Source organism: Phycodurus eques, chromosome 16, assembly GCF_024500275.1.
Source record: "Phycodurus eques isolate BA_2022a chromosome 16, UOR_Pequ_1.1, whole genome shotgun sequence".
Lineage (NCBI taxonomy): Eukaryota > Metazoa > Chordata > Actinopteri > Syngnathiformes > Syngnathidae > Phycodurus > Phycodurus eques.
Window position 1 is genome coordinate 12,022,411 of NC_084540.1, and position 12,186 is coordinate 12,034,596.

The following is a 12,186-nucleotide window of genomic DNA, read 5'->3' on the forward strand; positions in this document are numbered from 1 at the left end:
CATGTTTATGTCTGACAGTCCTTTGGTTGTCATGTTGTCATCATGACAATACACCACATCATTTACACACAAACCCACACAATCAGTGCACGTGCACCTGTTAATTATTGAACTCGATCACCTACAGTATGTTTTAAATCATGTCATGAGCATTTTTATATGTTGCACAAAATCACGATAGAACACAGCATGCAAAATTAGGCAGCTTTAAAGAGATTTTAATACACCTGGCAACTTCTATGAATCTTCACCTTAAAGTATGTTGGTATGATTGAAATTGATTTGTCACCCAAAACTGCGCATATGAGGCTTGTCCTTTCAATTGAACAATAAACAACAACAATAAATTGTCTACTCAGTCTTTGATGGGGCATGGTGGGCGGGATGACGAACATTCGGAGAGACCTTCAAAAGTGACTCTCTTACATTAACAATTAAATGCAACTGACTTTGCAGTGTATATTCTGTTCATCTCGTGTTATTATTGGTAACTTCGCTATATTCTACTGAGGTCTAATCCATCCATCCATCCCTCCATCCATCCATCAAATTATATTTATATAACACTTTTAACACATAAAAAAATCCAACCCGAAGTGCTTCACAGAGATAAAAACAGGCAATTACAATAGCAGGAAATGTACAAAAACCCACCCCACCTATCCCCACATAATAATGGAAACACACTCATACCTTCTGTGGTGCCCTCACAAAAAGCCAAACCAAAAACAAAACACACTTGTGTGGGTGGTGTTAAACCTTCAGATGAGCTGAAGTTTCATGAGTTATGTTGTTTGCACGAGTCTCACATTTGCGTTTTGATCAAGCATGGCTTCACAAGTGTATTCACCTTTGGATGTGTCATTTAGTTTATAAAGATAGAAAGAAAGTGCAAGATGAACAAGCTTGCAGCGGAGCGAGAAAAGAAACAGAAAGGGAATCCTACTGTAAGTGCGTCACGCCTGCCTCGCCTCCTCTCCGAGGTGGGGAGATGTGGGGATAGAGAGATGAAAAGAGCGAGGGAGGTGATGAGGGAGAGAGGAGCGAGTTCAGTGACAAGCTGATTTATGAGGTTCTGTTTCTTGCCATCTTTGGGGAGTTGTGCTCTGAGATGAGTCGATATGGAGCTCACGCATTGCTACACACGCACACAGACATGCACACAACACACAAGCCTCATGTAGCGCTGCATCCTGGCATTACCATTGGAGAAATCCTTAAAGTAGGGATCACAGCAGCGAGCGTCTGTCTGGTTTTGTGTGAAGTCTTCTCTATGGCAGATGGTTGATGTAAATGAACAATGATCCAATCACTCACACACATAGCTCAGAGTCTGGACTGGAAACATTCAGAGTGAAACATCACTGGGAGAAGCAGAGGAGAGAAGAGGACCTTGTTGTTGATGTTAGATAGATAGTAAGGAATGGATAGGAAACAATGGAGCGGGAGGAAGATAATTCCTAAGAGAGAGGGGGAGCGCAGAGAAGGGAAGTAAGGACAGCTAAGTAGGAACACAGCTCATTAGTGGTAGAAGGAGGACTCACAACCTCACATGGTCTGATGCCAGGTGCTGCTTGTCGGATGAATCACCAATGTATTCCTCTGAGATTGAGCTCATCAGCAAATTAGTGACGGGCTGCTCAAGTGCTGTGTTTAACTGACTACACCGAAAAACATTGCACAATTGTTTTCAACTTAAAAAGTGTGTTGACTGCTCAAAGCAGTCCCTTATTAGCGGGTAGTGAGTACCACTCAAAGTCATCTGGGTTCTTGCTCTATTAAATAAGGAACAATTGAGTGGTAGGTACTACATACTAAACCTAACTACATCTGTATTCTTCTGCCTATGATCTCCCTTAACAAAAAATTTAATATACGTACAACCCCAATTCCAATGAATTTGGGACGTTGTGTTAAATATAAATAAAAACAGAATACAATGATTTGCAAATCATGTTCAACCTATATTTAATTGAATACACTACAAAAACAAGATATTTAATGTCCAAACTGATAACCTTTATTGTTTTAAGCAAATAATCATTAACTTGGAATTATATGGCTGCAACACGTTCCAAAAAAGCTGGGACAGGTGGCAAAAAAGATTGAGAAAGTTGAGGAATGCTCATCAAACACCTGTTTGGAATATCCCACAGGTGAACAGGCTAATTGGGAACAGGTGTGTGCCATGATTGGGTATGAAAGGAGCTTTCCTGAATTGCTCAGTCATTCACAAGCAAAGATCGGGCGAGGTTCACCTCTTTGTGAACAAGTGCGTGAGAAAATAGTCGAACAGTTTAAGGACAATGTTTCTCAACGTACAATTACAAGGAGTTTAGGGATATCATCATCTACAGTCCATAATATCATCAAAAGGTTCAGAGAATCTGGAGAAAGCAGCAAGGCCGAAAACCAACATTGAATCCCCATGACCTTCGATCTCTCAGGCGGCACTGCATCAAAAACTGACATCAATGTGTAAAGGATATCACCACATGGGCTCAGGAACATTTCAGAAAACCAATGTCAGTAAATACAGTTGGGCGCTACATCCGTAAGTGCACCTTGAAACTCTACTATGCAAAGCAAAAGCCATTTATCAACACCCAGAAACGCCGCCGGCTTCTCTGGGCCCGAGCTCATCTAAGATGGACTGATGCAAAGTGAAAAAGTGTTGTGTGGCCCAATGAATCCAAATTTCTAATTGTTTTGGGAAATTGTGGCCGTCGTGTCCTCTGGGCCAAAGAGGGAAAAGAACCATCCGGACTGTTATGGACGCAAAGTTCAAAAGCCAGCATCTGTGATGGTATGGGGCTGTATTAGTGCAACGTCTTTTTCATGGACACCCCTGCTTATTTCAGCAAGACAATGCCAAACCACATTCTGCATGTGTTACAACAGCGTGGCTTCGTAGTTAAAGAGTGCGGGTACTAGACTGGTCTGCCTGCAGTCCAGACCTGTCTCCCATTGAAAATGTGTGGTGCAATATGAAGCGTAAAATACGACAACGGAGGCCCCGGACTGTTAAACAGCTGAAGCTGTACATCAAGCAAGAATGGAAAAGAATTCCACCTACAAAGCTTCAACAATTAGTGTCCTCAGTTCCCAAACGTTTATTGAATGTTGTTAAAAGAAAAGTTGATGTAACACAGTGGTAAACATGACCCTGTCCCAGCTTTTTTGGAACGTGTTGCAGCCATAAAATTCTAAGTTAATGATTATTTGCTAAAAACAAAAAAGTTCATCAGTTTGAACATTCAATATATTGTCTTTGTAGTGTATTCTCTTAAATATAGTTTGAACATGATTTGGAAATCATTGTATTCTGTTTTTATTTATGTTTAACACAACGTCCCAACTTTGTTGGAATTGGGGTTGTATTTCAGAAGCAAAAATATATGGTTGCTGTGAACTTGGCAGGTCATGCACAATTGTAAAAGTTATATCTTTCTTTGAGAATAATAAAGGATTTCATCAATTTTGACACGTTATTTGCAGTAACGATTATGCCCATTGTATTGGTGAAGGAAATCCACTAGTGTCTCATCATATTTACACTGTACTAGAATGAGCATTTTTATTTTAGCCGTCATTAAAAATTGTCATCGTAACCAATATTGTGACCTTTTGGGTTTATTATTGGATGATGGCAATGATAGAAAAATTACACTCATTCTATTTAACAGTACGTGCATTGTGCTTGTTTTTTGTAGTGCAGCATACTAAGAGGTGATTCTAGTACTGTGCCCTTCTCATGTAGCTATTTAGGGTAGCCAAACTTTTCGGTTTGATGCAGTGTAGTATTGTGTACAGCATGTGTACACACTCACACCCAGCCACCCTGCAGATTGACCTGAGTAAAGAGTGTAACAATGTCATTACATCTAATGCGATTGAGTTTGCTCTCTTCTAATGAAAGTAGGATGGACTGGAGCATGAAAAAGAAGCAAGCAAAATGGAGGTTTGAATAGCAAAAAAATAGGGAGGGGGTAAATGACTGGGATCAGAAGTTGATGGAGGAGGAACATGAATGTGGCAGTGGAGAGTGAGACAGGAAGGGCTTAAGGTCAAAGTCAAGCAACGGTGAGATGAGTACAATATCTAGTTAACCTTGTTTTCAGCAGCAGAACACAATCTATGTTCCACTTCTCTGTTGAAATCAAAATGGAAGCGTCAGCAGCTGTCTTATTTAGAAGTAGAATATATGGCTACAAATAAATCTGTAAATACTGAGAGAAACTGTCTTGTGCAAAAATGTCACAGCATGGAATAGCATATCCAGTAAATGGCAAATGACTCCAATTGGCTGTGAGCAGTGCACGGTCAGCATTAGAACAAACGAGTTGGATGTTGCTTGCCGTATATGCCAAATTATGACTTTTCTATTTCTGATGTTATCTTTGATTTTCCTGCAAAGTATAATATTTGAATCTGCGTTTGAGATCACAAATACAGTGGAATATTTGAAGTCTTTGGTAAAAAATTAAATGTATTAACAGCAAAACACTTTAACAATAACTGCCTGAACTTCAATGATGAATGCTGAGAGACACTGAATATGCACTCAGAGGAGTGTATATTATTTTCTTACATTCTTCTTCTGCTAATACCCTTTGTTGAGTTAATGTTTTGATTCTTGACATCCGTGATGTCATGTGTAACAGGTATTTGAACTCTTAAGTTTAGTTCAACTTTAGAGGTGTTTCCCGTTAAAAATGTAATTGTGAAGCGTATGGCCTTTGAGGTTTTGCTGTAGTTTTGTTTGTTTGAGTTGTAATATGTTGAGCAAAGCTGCAGGAGAATTTGAATTCATGCTTTACAAGTCTGACACATGGCCTGGAACATAATATATGATTGTGTACACCGTTCTCGCTTTCTCTAGCACAGTTATTGAAAAGTATACTGACTATGTGATGTAGCCTTCTGATTTTTACCAGCCAACAACCTTGAGACAACCACCTCTATAAACTTTAACAGCTGACTCTGTCTGCCCTAAATAAGCACTTTGTTCTGTTTGTACTTCTGGTGTGGTGTAATAAAATGTAACATTGTTGGTCTAACAGACATGGGCATTGCTTTACTATTATTACTAAGAAACAAGAGCTTGGTTCTTTGTTTTACGTAAGTTCTCAGTGGCCCTTCATTGCAGACTGCAAACTCTGCTCTGCTCTCTGTACACCAGCACTGACCTGACAGCTCAGCTGGAGCAGGCTTCGCATTTGTGTGTGTGGCATATGTGCATGTGTGCTTTTCATATTTTAGTGTACCCATCTATGTTTAAGAGGGTGTGTAAGGGAATTGTTGCTCTTGTCTCGTATCAGCAGCCGTATTTTTATTCATGTGGACATTTTGGCTGCTACTGCCCTTCCATGTTCACCCTAACATACATCTTGATGTGTTCTGTGTACATTTAGCAATAATAGTTTAAACTGTAAATATAAAGCATATACTAAAACATAACTTATCACTCATTTTGGAGGAATGTACATGGAATACTTGATCATACAGCCGTTTGGGTCAATATAAACTGATAATCTGGCTACACATTCCAGACCAGAACCAACATTTGGTACACTCGCAGTCTAATGTGAATAATACAAAAGCTGATTGATTGTGGTTATGTTACACAATGAGTCAAAATGTAAAAAAACTCTTTCTAGATTTAATCTGATTCTTCTCTTTGTTGTATTTCTGAATAGTGCATGGATATAAGTGTTAGGTTTCTTAGCGTGTGCATGTGTGGTTGCACACGTTTACACTGAGCTAATATGTATACAGTAAGTGTTATCACAATTGCTGAAAGTGGGAGACTATTCTCTCACAGAGTATGGTACAGTTGGAACAGTCATACTTAATGTAATATAATGTTTGTATTGTTTAAGTGCTTGTAAAGTCATTTTCGTGTTTTATTTTCTAAATACTTAAAATATGTTTGAAGGTAAGTGCTGAAATCATGCAAAGACTGAAAACAATATAGAATTGAATTGCTGATATACAGTATAGCTTTAAACTCTTCGTCACCTTTTCAGTTGTCTGCATTTTTTGGGTGGGGGTAAAAACTAGCCCAATGATGTACAGAGGCTGGGACATATACTTTTTGGCATGAGTCTGCCCTCCCCCACTATATAAGTACTGAACGTCATTTGTGGCTATTTGCCGCAATCGCGAGTTACTTAGTAATAATAGCCTTGCCCGTTTCTACCACTACATTGTGCAGTTAGCTATCAAGCTATGCCTACAACCTGAAAAATGCATCTTCCCTGAATGTGTTTTGTGTTATTTGGGCTGCAGTGTCTCTGTTGTGGTGATCCACACACGGCGCACCGAGGGAGCCGATGGTGAGTTGCATAGCTCCAGCTCGTGCACGGCTTGTGGACCAGCAGCCCAGTGTTGGATTCATCCAACACTCTACATCCTTGCTCCATGCGCCGCGCTTAGATTCACACAACAGAGATACTTACAAGAAAGTTAACTTTTGTTACGTTCGCTAGCCTATGAACTACGTCAGCGCCTCGTTCTGTGTTGTTGTTTGTTTATTAAAGACAGCGGCACACATTATTCAGCCAGTAGCTGACTACAGAGTGTAGGAACTAGAGGGTGACATGGGAGTGGATTTTGACTCCCGCTCCCGCCCACTACCACAGAGATTGGTCCTGTTCCCATAATTTTACAGAATCCCTCATTGCTCGCAGCCTCGAATGTTTGTCATTGACTGGCTTCAGCTGACATTCCACGGCTAACATGAAATTAGGTTAGCGATTGGCTGGCCTGAGTGTTGCATTTAAAAGCAAGCTTAACACATTCACTGCCATTGACGGCTTTAGAAGTCAAATATCTACGTTAACTGGGAAGGCTGGCAGTGAATGAGTTAAAGATGAGCTATACATGCAGTTGCGAGTGGGCAAAATCTATAACTTAATCTTTGGTTTTGAGATATTAGTAACTTGAAAGTCACCTGGATTGGACGTCATGGTTTTCACTCCCTACTTTGATGTCTTTGTTCCCGTTCCCACCCGCTCCCGGAGACTTTCGCTCCCGCTCCTGTCCAATCACGTCATTAAGAGTGAAATTTACTCCCATCCGCTGGACCCAGTGGGAATCCCGAAAAAATGTCAGCCTCGAGTATGAACGAACATACTTGATTGACTGGTGAAAGTCGAGCAGCGCGTTTCATGTGCCTTCAATGGACACAACCGTACAATCCTGCAGCTCGAGTTTTAATACTCTATATTTTTCATGATTTTGGTGCCGTATTTTATATACTTGCCGATAAAAAAAAATTCATTCATACAAATTTGGCAGGCTTGTTAATAATACTATTCCCTGTGTGTCAGACATTTTTGGGGTTGCTTTCCAGGTGTTTCATTGTATTTTATGTTTTTATTATTTTATTTATTTATTTATTTTTACCTGTCCTATTCAGCTGCATGGCCGTGCAGAATGGTGGATCTGTATGCCTTTTGTCCTGGAACAGTTTTGTTGTGCAGCAGGGGAGTTTGAAATACTACCTCTGCTTATTTTAAAGTTTTTTAATTATTCTCATGTTTACTGAAACTGCAGCCGAACAGAAAAGCTTCTTAGGGGACAGACAGTGGGACAAAACGGACAAGGGGAATAGGGGTCCGAACCACAGCAGAACAATAGTGAGACAGTCTAGATATTTGACCACAAGTACTGGTAAGTCAAATCATGTTCTTATTTGTGGAGGGGGGGGTGGGGTGAACACCTGGTGAGGACATGCAACAACTAACCAATGGGACAAGATAAGAAAGGACAGAAAAGGGGCAGACAGGACAGGATGTGGGAAATGAGCGAGGCAGTGCGACTGATGAGTGGTCTGGTGGGATGCTTTATATAGTGTCTTAAACACCATTAAGAACCCGGGAGTTGATATCGTAATTAAACCTGAATTATTATTAGTGGTCCCAGTACAAGCAATTAAGGCGTACAGCGTGTCTATGGAACTTATTAGTGAATGAACACCATATCACAAGCATGTTAGTCAACTGGTGTACGGAGTTGCTGAGCCGACAAATTGAGTTAGGGTGGGCCTGGCCCCCTCCACCTGTAAGGGGGGGCCAAGCCAGCGAGCCCATCATGCGGGGGACCCAGCCAGGGGGACGCCACCCACTCCCCAGGACCCAGGGAGGTCCCCTCGTCCAACCGAAGCGCCCCAGGTACAGGTATTTTAAATGTTTGTGTGCCAGGTGCTGCTGATAAATGAGACACCAAGTTGTTGTGTGTAGCTGATTTTGATACACGCATTAAATTTATGACCGAATGTGGGCAATGTATTTTTTTTTATGGTAGCACTCAGCCAACATTTAGTGGCATTCCTACATAAATAAACACGGTTAAATGGAAGCAGTACATACCTGTACATCTTTGGAAATATTCATTGTAATAAAAATATTTCATTGCTCCCGACAGGAGAACAAGTAATGGTGAAATACTCAGTCCTCTTGGGACAGAAATAATTTGCTCAGATTCTCAGAGACATAAATTGACTTTCGACGAGAAGAGAAAATGAGTGCTTACTGTACATGGAAGGCTTCCCTTCAAGCTTCCATTCTAGCTTTATAGTTCACGCTGCTAGAGCTACATAATTCTATTCTATTTTCTAAGTCGTGTATCAGATGTAAATATTTGTGGGAAAAAAACTAAAATGTTGATCTCTTGTCACATGTTTTAATACCAACTTAAATGGTTTCAAGATACAGGAAAAATAAAGAAATTGACCTCAAAGTTCCAAAATATTAACTGCAGATAACCCTTTTTCCAACATGCATTTAAAGGGGCGAGTCAACTCATCTTGTCTCACATGACGTATTATGTGTGCGTATGAGTGTGAGTGTGTGTTTGTGTGTGTATGTGTGTGTGCGGGTGGGGTTGGTTGGGGGCTCAGGAGGTGTTGACTGTGGAGATTAAAGATAAATTAGAGGAAACAAACCACAGGGGGGAAGCAAATGAATGAACAGATTCTCTAAATATTCAAATCCCTCAATTTTTATTCAGCTAAGTCCTTGATTTGTGAAGGAGAGGTTGACCTTACATTGCTACTCTTTGTCTGTGTGTATTTCATTTTAATGATGATATTTTCTCCCCGGTCTGAATGCCTCGTCCTTTCCGCAAAAAAATTATAATAACACAACACCATCAAGTTTTTGTTTGTATTAATACTCCCTATGAGGCCTCATCTCACCCTGATATAGTGGCTCAATTTGCAAAATCAAAGTCATTTGTTGATCCAATGTGTACATCTTAAGAGTACAACAAGTACACCAGGCCAGAAGTTGCTTATACAATATTAAATTGTAACAAGTCTTCCTAGCGACCCCCCTCCCAAAGAGTATTGCATTCTTCACATTCTTCTGAGCAGTGTCTTAAAATAACAACTCCAAAATATTTTGAGTGATTGTACACTAGCTTGCGATAAGGAAAATAGTGTATCTCTCATTGCCATGGTCAGACGGAATCACACACAAAAAGAAGAAAAAAACCAACAACTTAATTTTACCATTGGAGAACAGAACAGTTGCAACATTTCCTTTAGGCTATATAGAGCTGAAAAAAACAAATGTGACCGTTAATGCGGCAAAGAGGAGCGATTGGTAATACTTTAAATGCAAAATAATACTCTATACATAAATACATGAATATGATTTGAATATTAGAATTCATATCCATATAAATATTAAATATGCATAAAGTTAAATAATACTTTTTTATTATTATTTCTTTTTTTATTTTTATTTTTTTCATTAGACCACCACCACCACCCCCGTAAGCACTAAGCTAGTTTAAAATTGAGGATGATCTTTTCCATCTGTTTTGTTTAAGGTTCATTATTAAGTTGTGATTATGCCGGATGATATTTTTTATCACTGTTACTTAGTAGGCACGGTCACCTACTGTTAGAGCGTCTACCTCACAGTTCTGAGGACCGGGTTTCAATACCCGGCCCCGCCTGTGTGGAGTTTGCATGTTCTCCACGTGCCTGCATGGGTTTTCTCCAGGCACTCCGGTTTCCTCCCACATCCCAAAAAAAAACATGCGTGGTAGGTTGATTGACACCTCTAAATTGCCCATGGTGTGAATGTGAGTGCGAATGGTTGTTTGTTTCTATGAGCCCTGCGATTGGCTGGCAACCATTTCAGGGTGTACCCCGCCTCCTGCCTGAAAATAGCTGGGATAGTCTCCAGCACTCCCGCGACCCTAGTGAGGATAAGCGGCTCAGAAAATGGATGGATGTTACTTAGTAAAAAAAAATTTAAAAAAAAATCATAAGTATTCATAAGATAAGTCTCAACAAATATTGACCCTAACCCTAAACTATTATTGGCAAACAAGTATTGTTGGTTTACAGTTTTAAACAAATCTCAATGAAAAGAAAAAGTCTTCCAAATAAAATTTACAAGTTGTTTGTAAAAAAATAAATAAATCCCAGGTAATCCATATACCCACTGAAATGTTTACAGTGCTTAGGTGTAATTTTAGAAAAGTAGTATCTGGTTCTAAATCAAAATGTATAAATTAATTCTGTTCTGCATGATTCCACTAATTTTTGTTTTTGTTTTTCAAACATATTTACATTTGTCATGTATGTTTTTAGGGATGTGTGTGGAGTTTGCATATTCTACCCATAGCTTGTGTGGGTTTTCTCCAGGTATTCAAACTTCCTCCAACACGAAAAACATGCATGTTAGATTAAATGAAAACTTTAAAATGCCCATTGTTCTTGTGTCTGGTGCTTCTTATACTAGATGGATGGATGCTTTTAACACATGTGCAGCCGCCTTCACTCTATTTTTGTGAACTTGGATTAAAACTACATTTGACTTTATTTACATGTTGGCTCCCATTCTGAGGATTTTAAAATATCACATACCTGTAAGTGTGAACCTTAACTCCTTCCTGTACGTGGTTCGAGCATGTGTCCATGTTGGTGATCCTCCTCAACTGCGTCACCCTGGGGATGTTCCAGCCGTGTGAAGATGTCACCTGCTTGTCAGAGTGGTGTCGCATACTCCAGGTTAGTTGAACATCCTCAATTCTACAATTAGAGCAGCTCTATAACATGTTCATATTGCCTGTAACACACACTATGAAAAACAAAACAAAAAAATATTTAGGAACAGAGAAGACACATTCCCAAAACTGTTTCCACAAAGCTGGAAGCAAAGAATGACCTAAAAGTGTCATGATAGGATGAAGAATTGGGATTCAGTCAAGTCTAACCCTTTAAATTGATTATGAGGAATCACAATACTCCCCCCCACCCAATATGGTTTAAAGTAAATCATTTCTGAGCAGATTAGAATGATCAAAGACTGAACACCGAGGCACCATGAGGAGTAATTGTAAATAAATAATGTACCATTCTGAGCAGACATTGCTTTCATTATTTGTCACATAAAGAGAATTATTGCTAATATGTTAAACAGCTGGCTAAAAGGTAATTAAAAACTCCACCCATTCTTACCCACCTCACGTGTGCCATACTGTATGTTTCAATATACTCTCTGCACTTTGAGATGAGGCTGTCCAATACATACTTTTTTTTTCTGAAGTACATTTTCAATTAATAAAAACACTAATGAAACTGTGCAAAAGTGGAATTATTCCCTGATGCTTCAAACTAACTAATGGCTACTTTAAAATAGCCTTTATCAATTTGCATGTAAGTAATACAAGTTACTGTTTACAGAGTTCAAAATGGCTTCTTCTCTGTCTATTTTCCCATCAGGTTTTGGATGACTGTATATTTGCTTTCTTTGCGGTGGAAATGATCATCAAGATGGTGGCCCTGGGGATTTTTGGCAGTAACTGTTACCTTGGCGACAAGTGGAACCAGCTGGACTTTGTCATCGTCATGGCAGGGTTGGTGTCCCACAATGCTTCTCTCTTTTGCCCGCACATTTTCAACTGGAACCATATATGACTGTATAACATTGTGATATCCCCATGTTGTCCTAATTTTTCCCACACAAAAGAGGAAATTATATAAACAAACACTTACATGCAGTGTTTGAGCTCTGAGGTGTATCCTCCTAGGTTTGTATGAAAACATAGACTTGTTTTCTTAGCATACCTCTGAGGTACTGTATGCAATGCAATACTTAGCCTCAGCATTATCCAACCAACACTGAGAGACAGTAAATGCTATTAGACATTCTTTCAACTACT

General features: G+C 39.5%; 1 protein-coding gene across 4 annotated transcripts in view; it reads left to right on the top strand.

The window, feature by feature from the left end:
• cacna1ha (calcium channel, voltage-dependent, T type, alpha 1H subunit a) overlaps window positions 1-12,186 on the top strand; it is a 110,674-nt gene that overhangs the window by 44,164 nt on the left and 54,324 nt on the right. For 2 of the 4 annotated variants that reach the window (XM_061699787.1, XM_061699788.1), the window contains exons 1-2: window positions 10,925-11,032; window positions 11,747-11,880. The exons of 1 other annotated variant lie outside the window; for it this stretch is intronic. In XM_061699787.1, coding sequence (XP_061555771.1) covers window positions 10,940-11,032; window positions 11,747-11,880 — 227 coding nt within the window. In that variant the 5' untranslated portion in view covers window positions 10,925-10,939. Of the gene's footprint in view, window positions 1-10,924; window positions 11,033-11,746; window positions 11,881-12,186 lie in introns of those variants that run through there. One more of the 4 variants, XM_061699785.1, reaches the window with a different exon arrangement.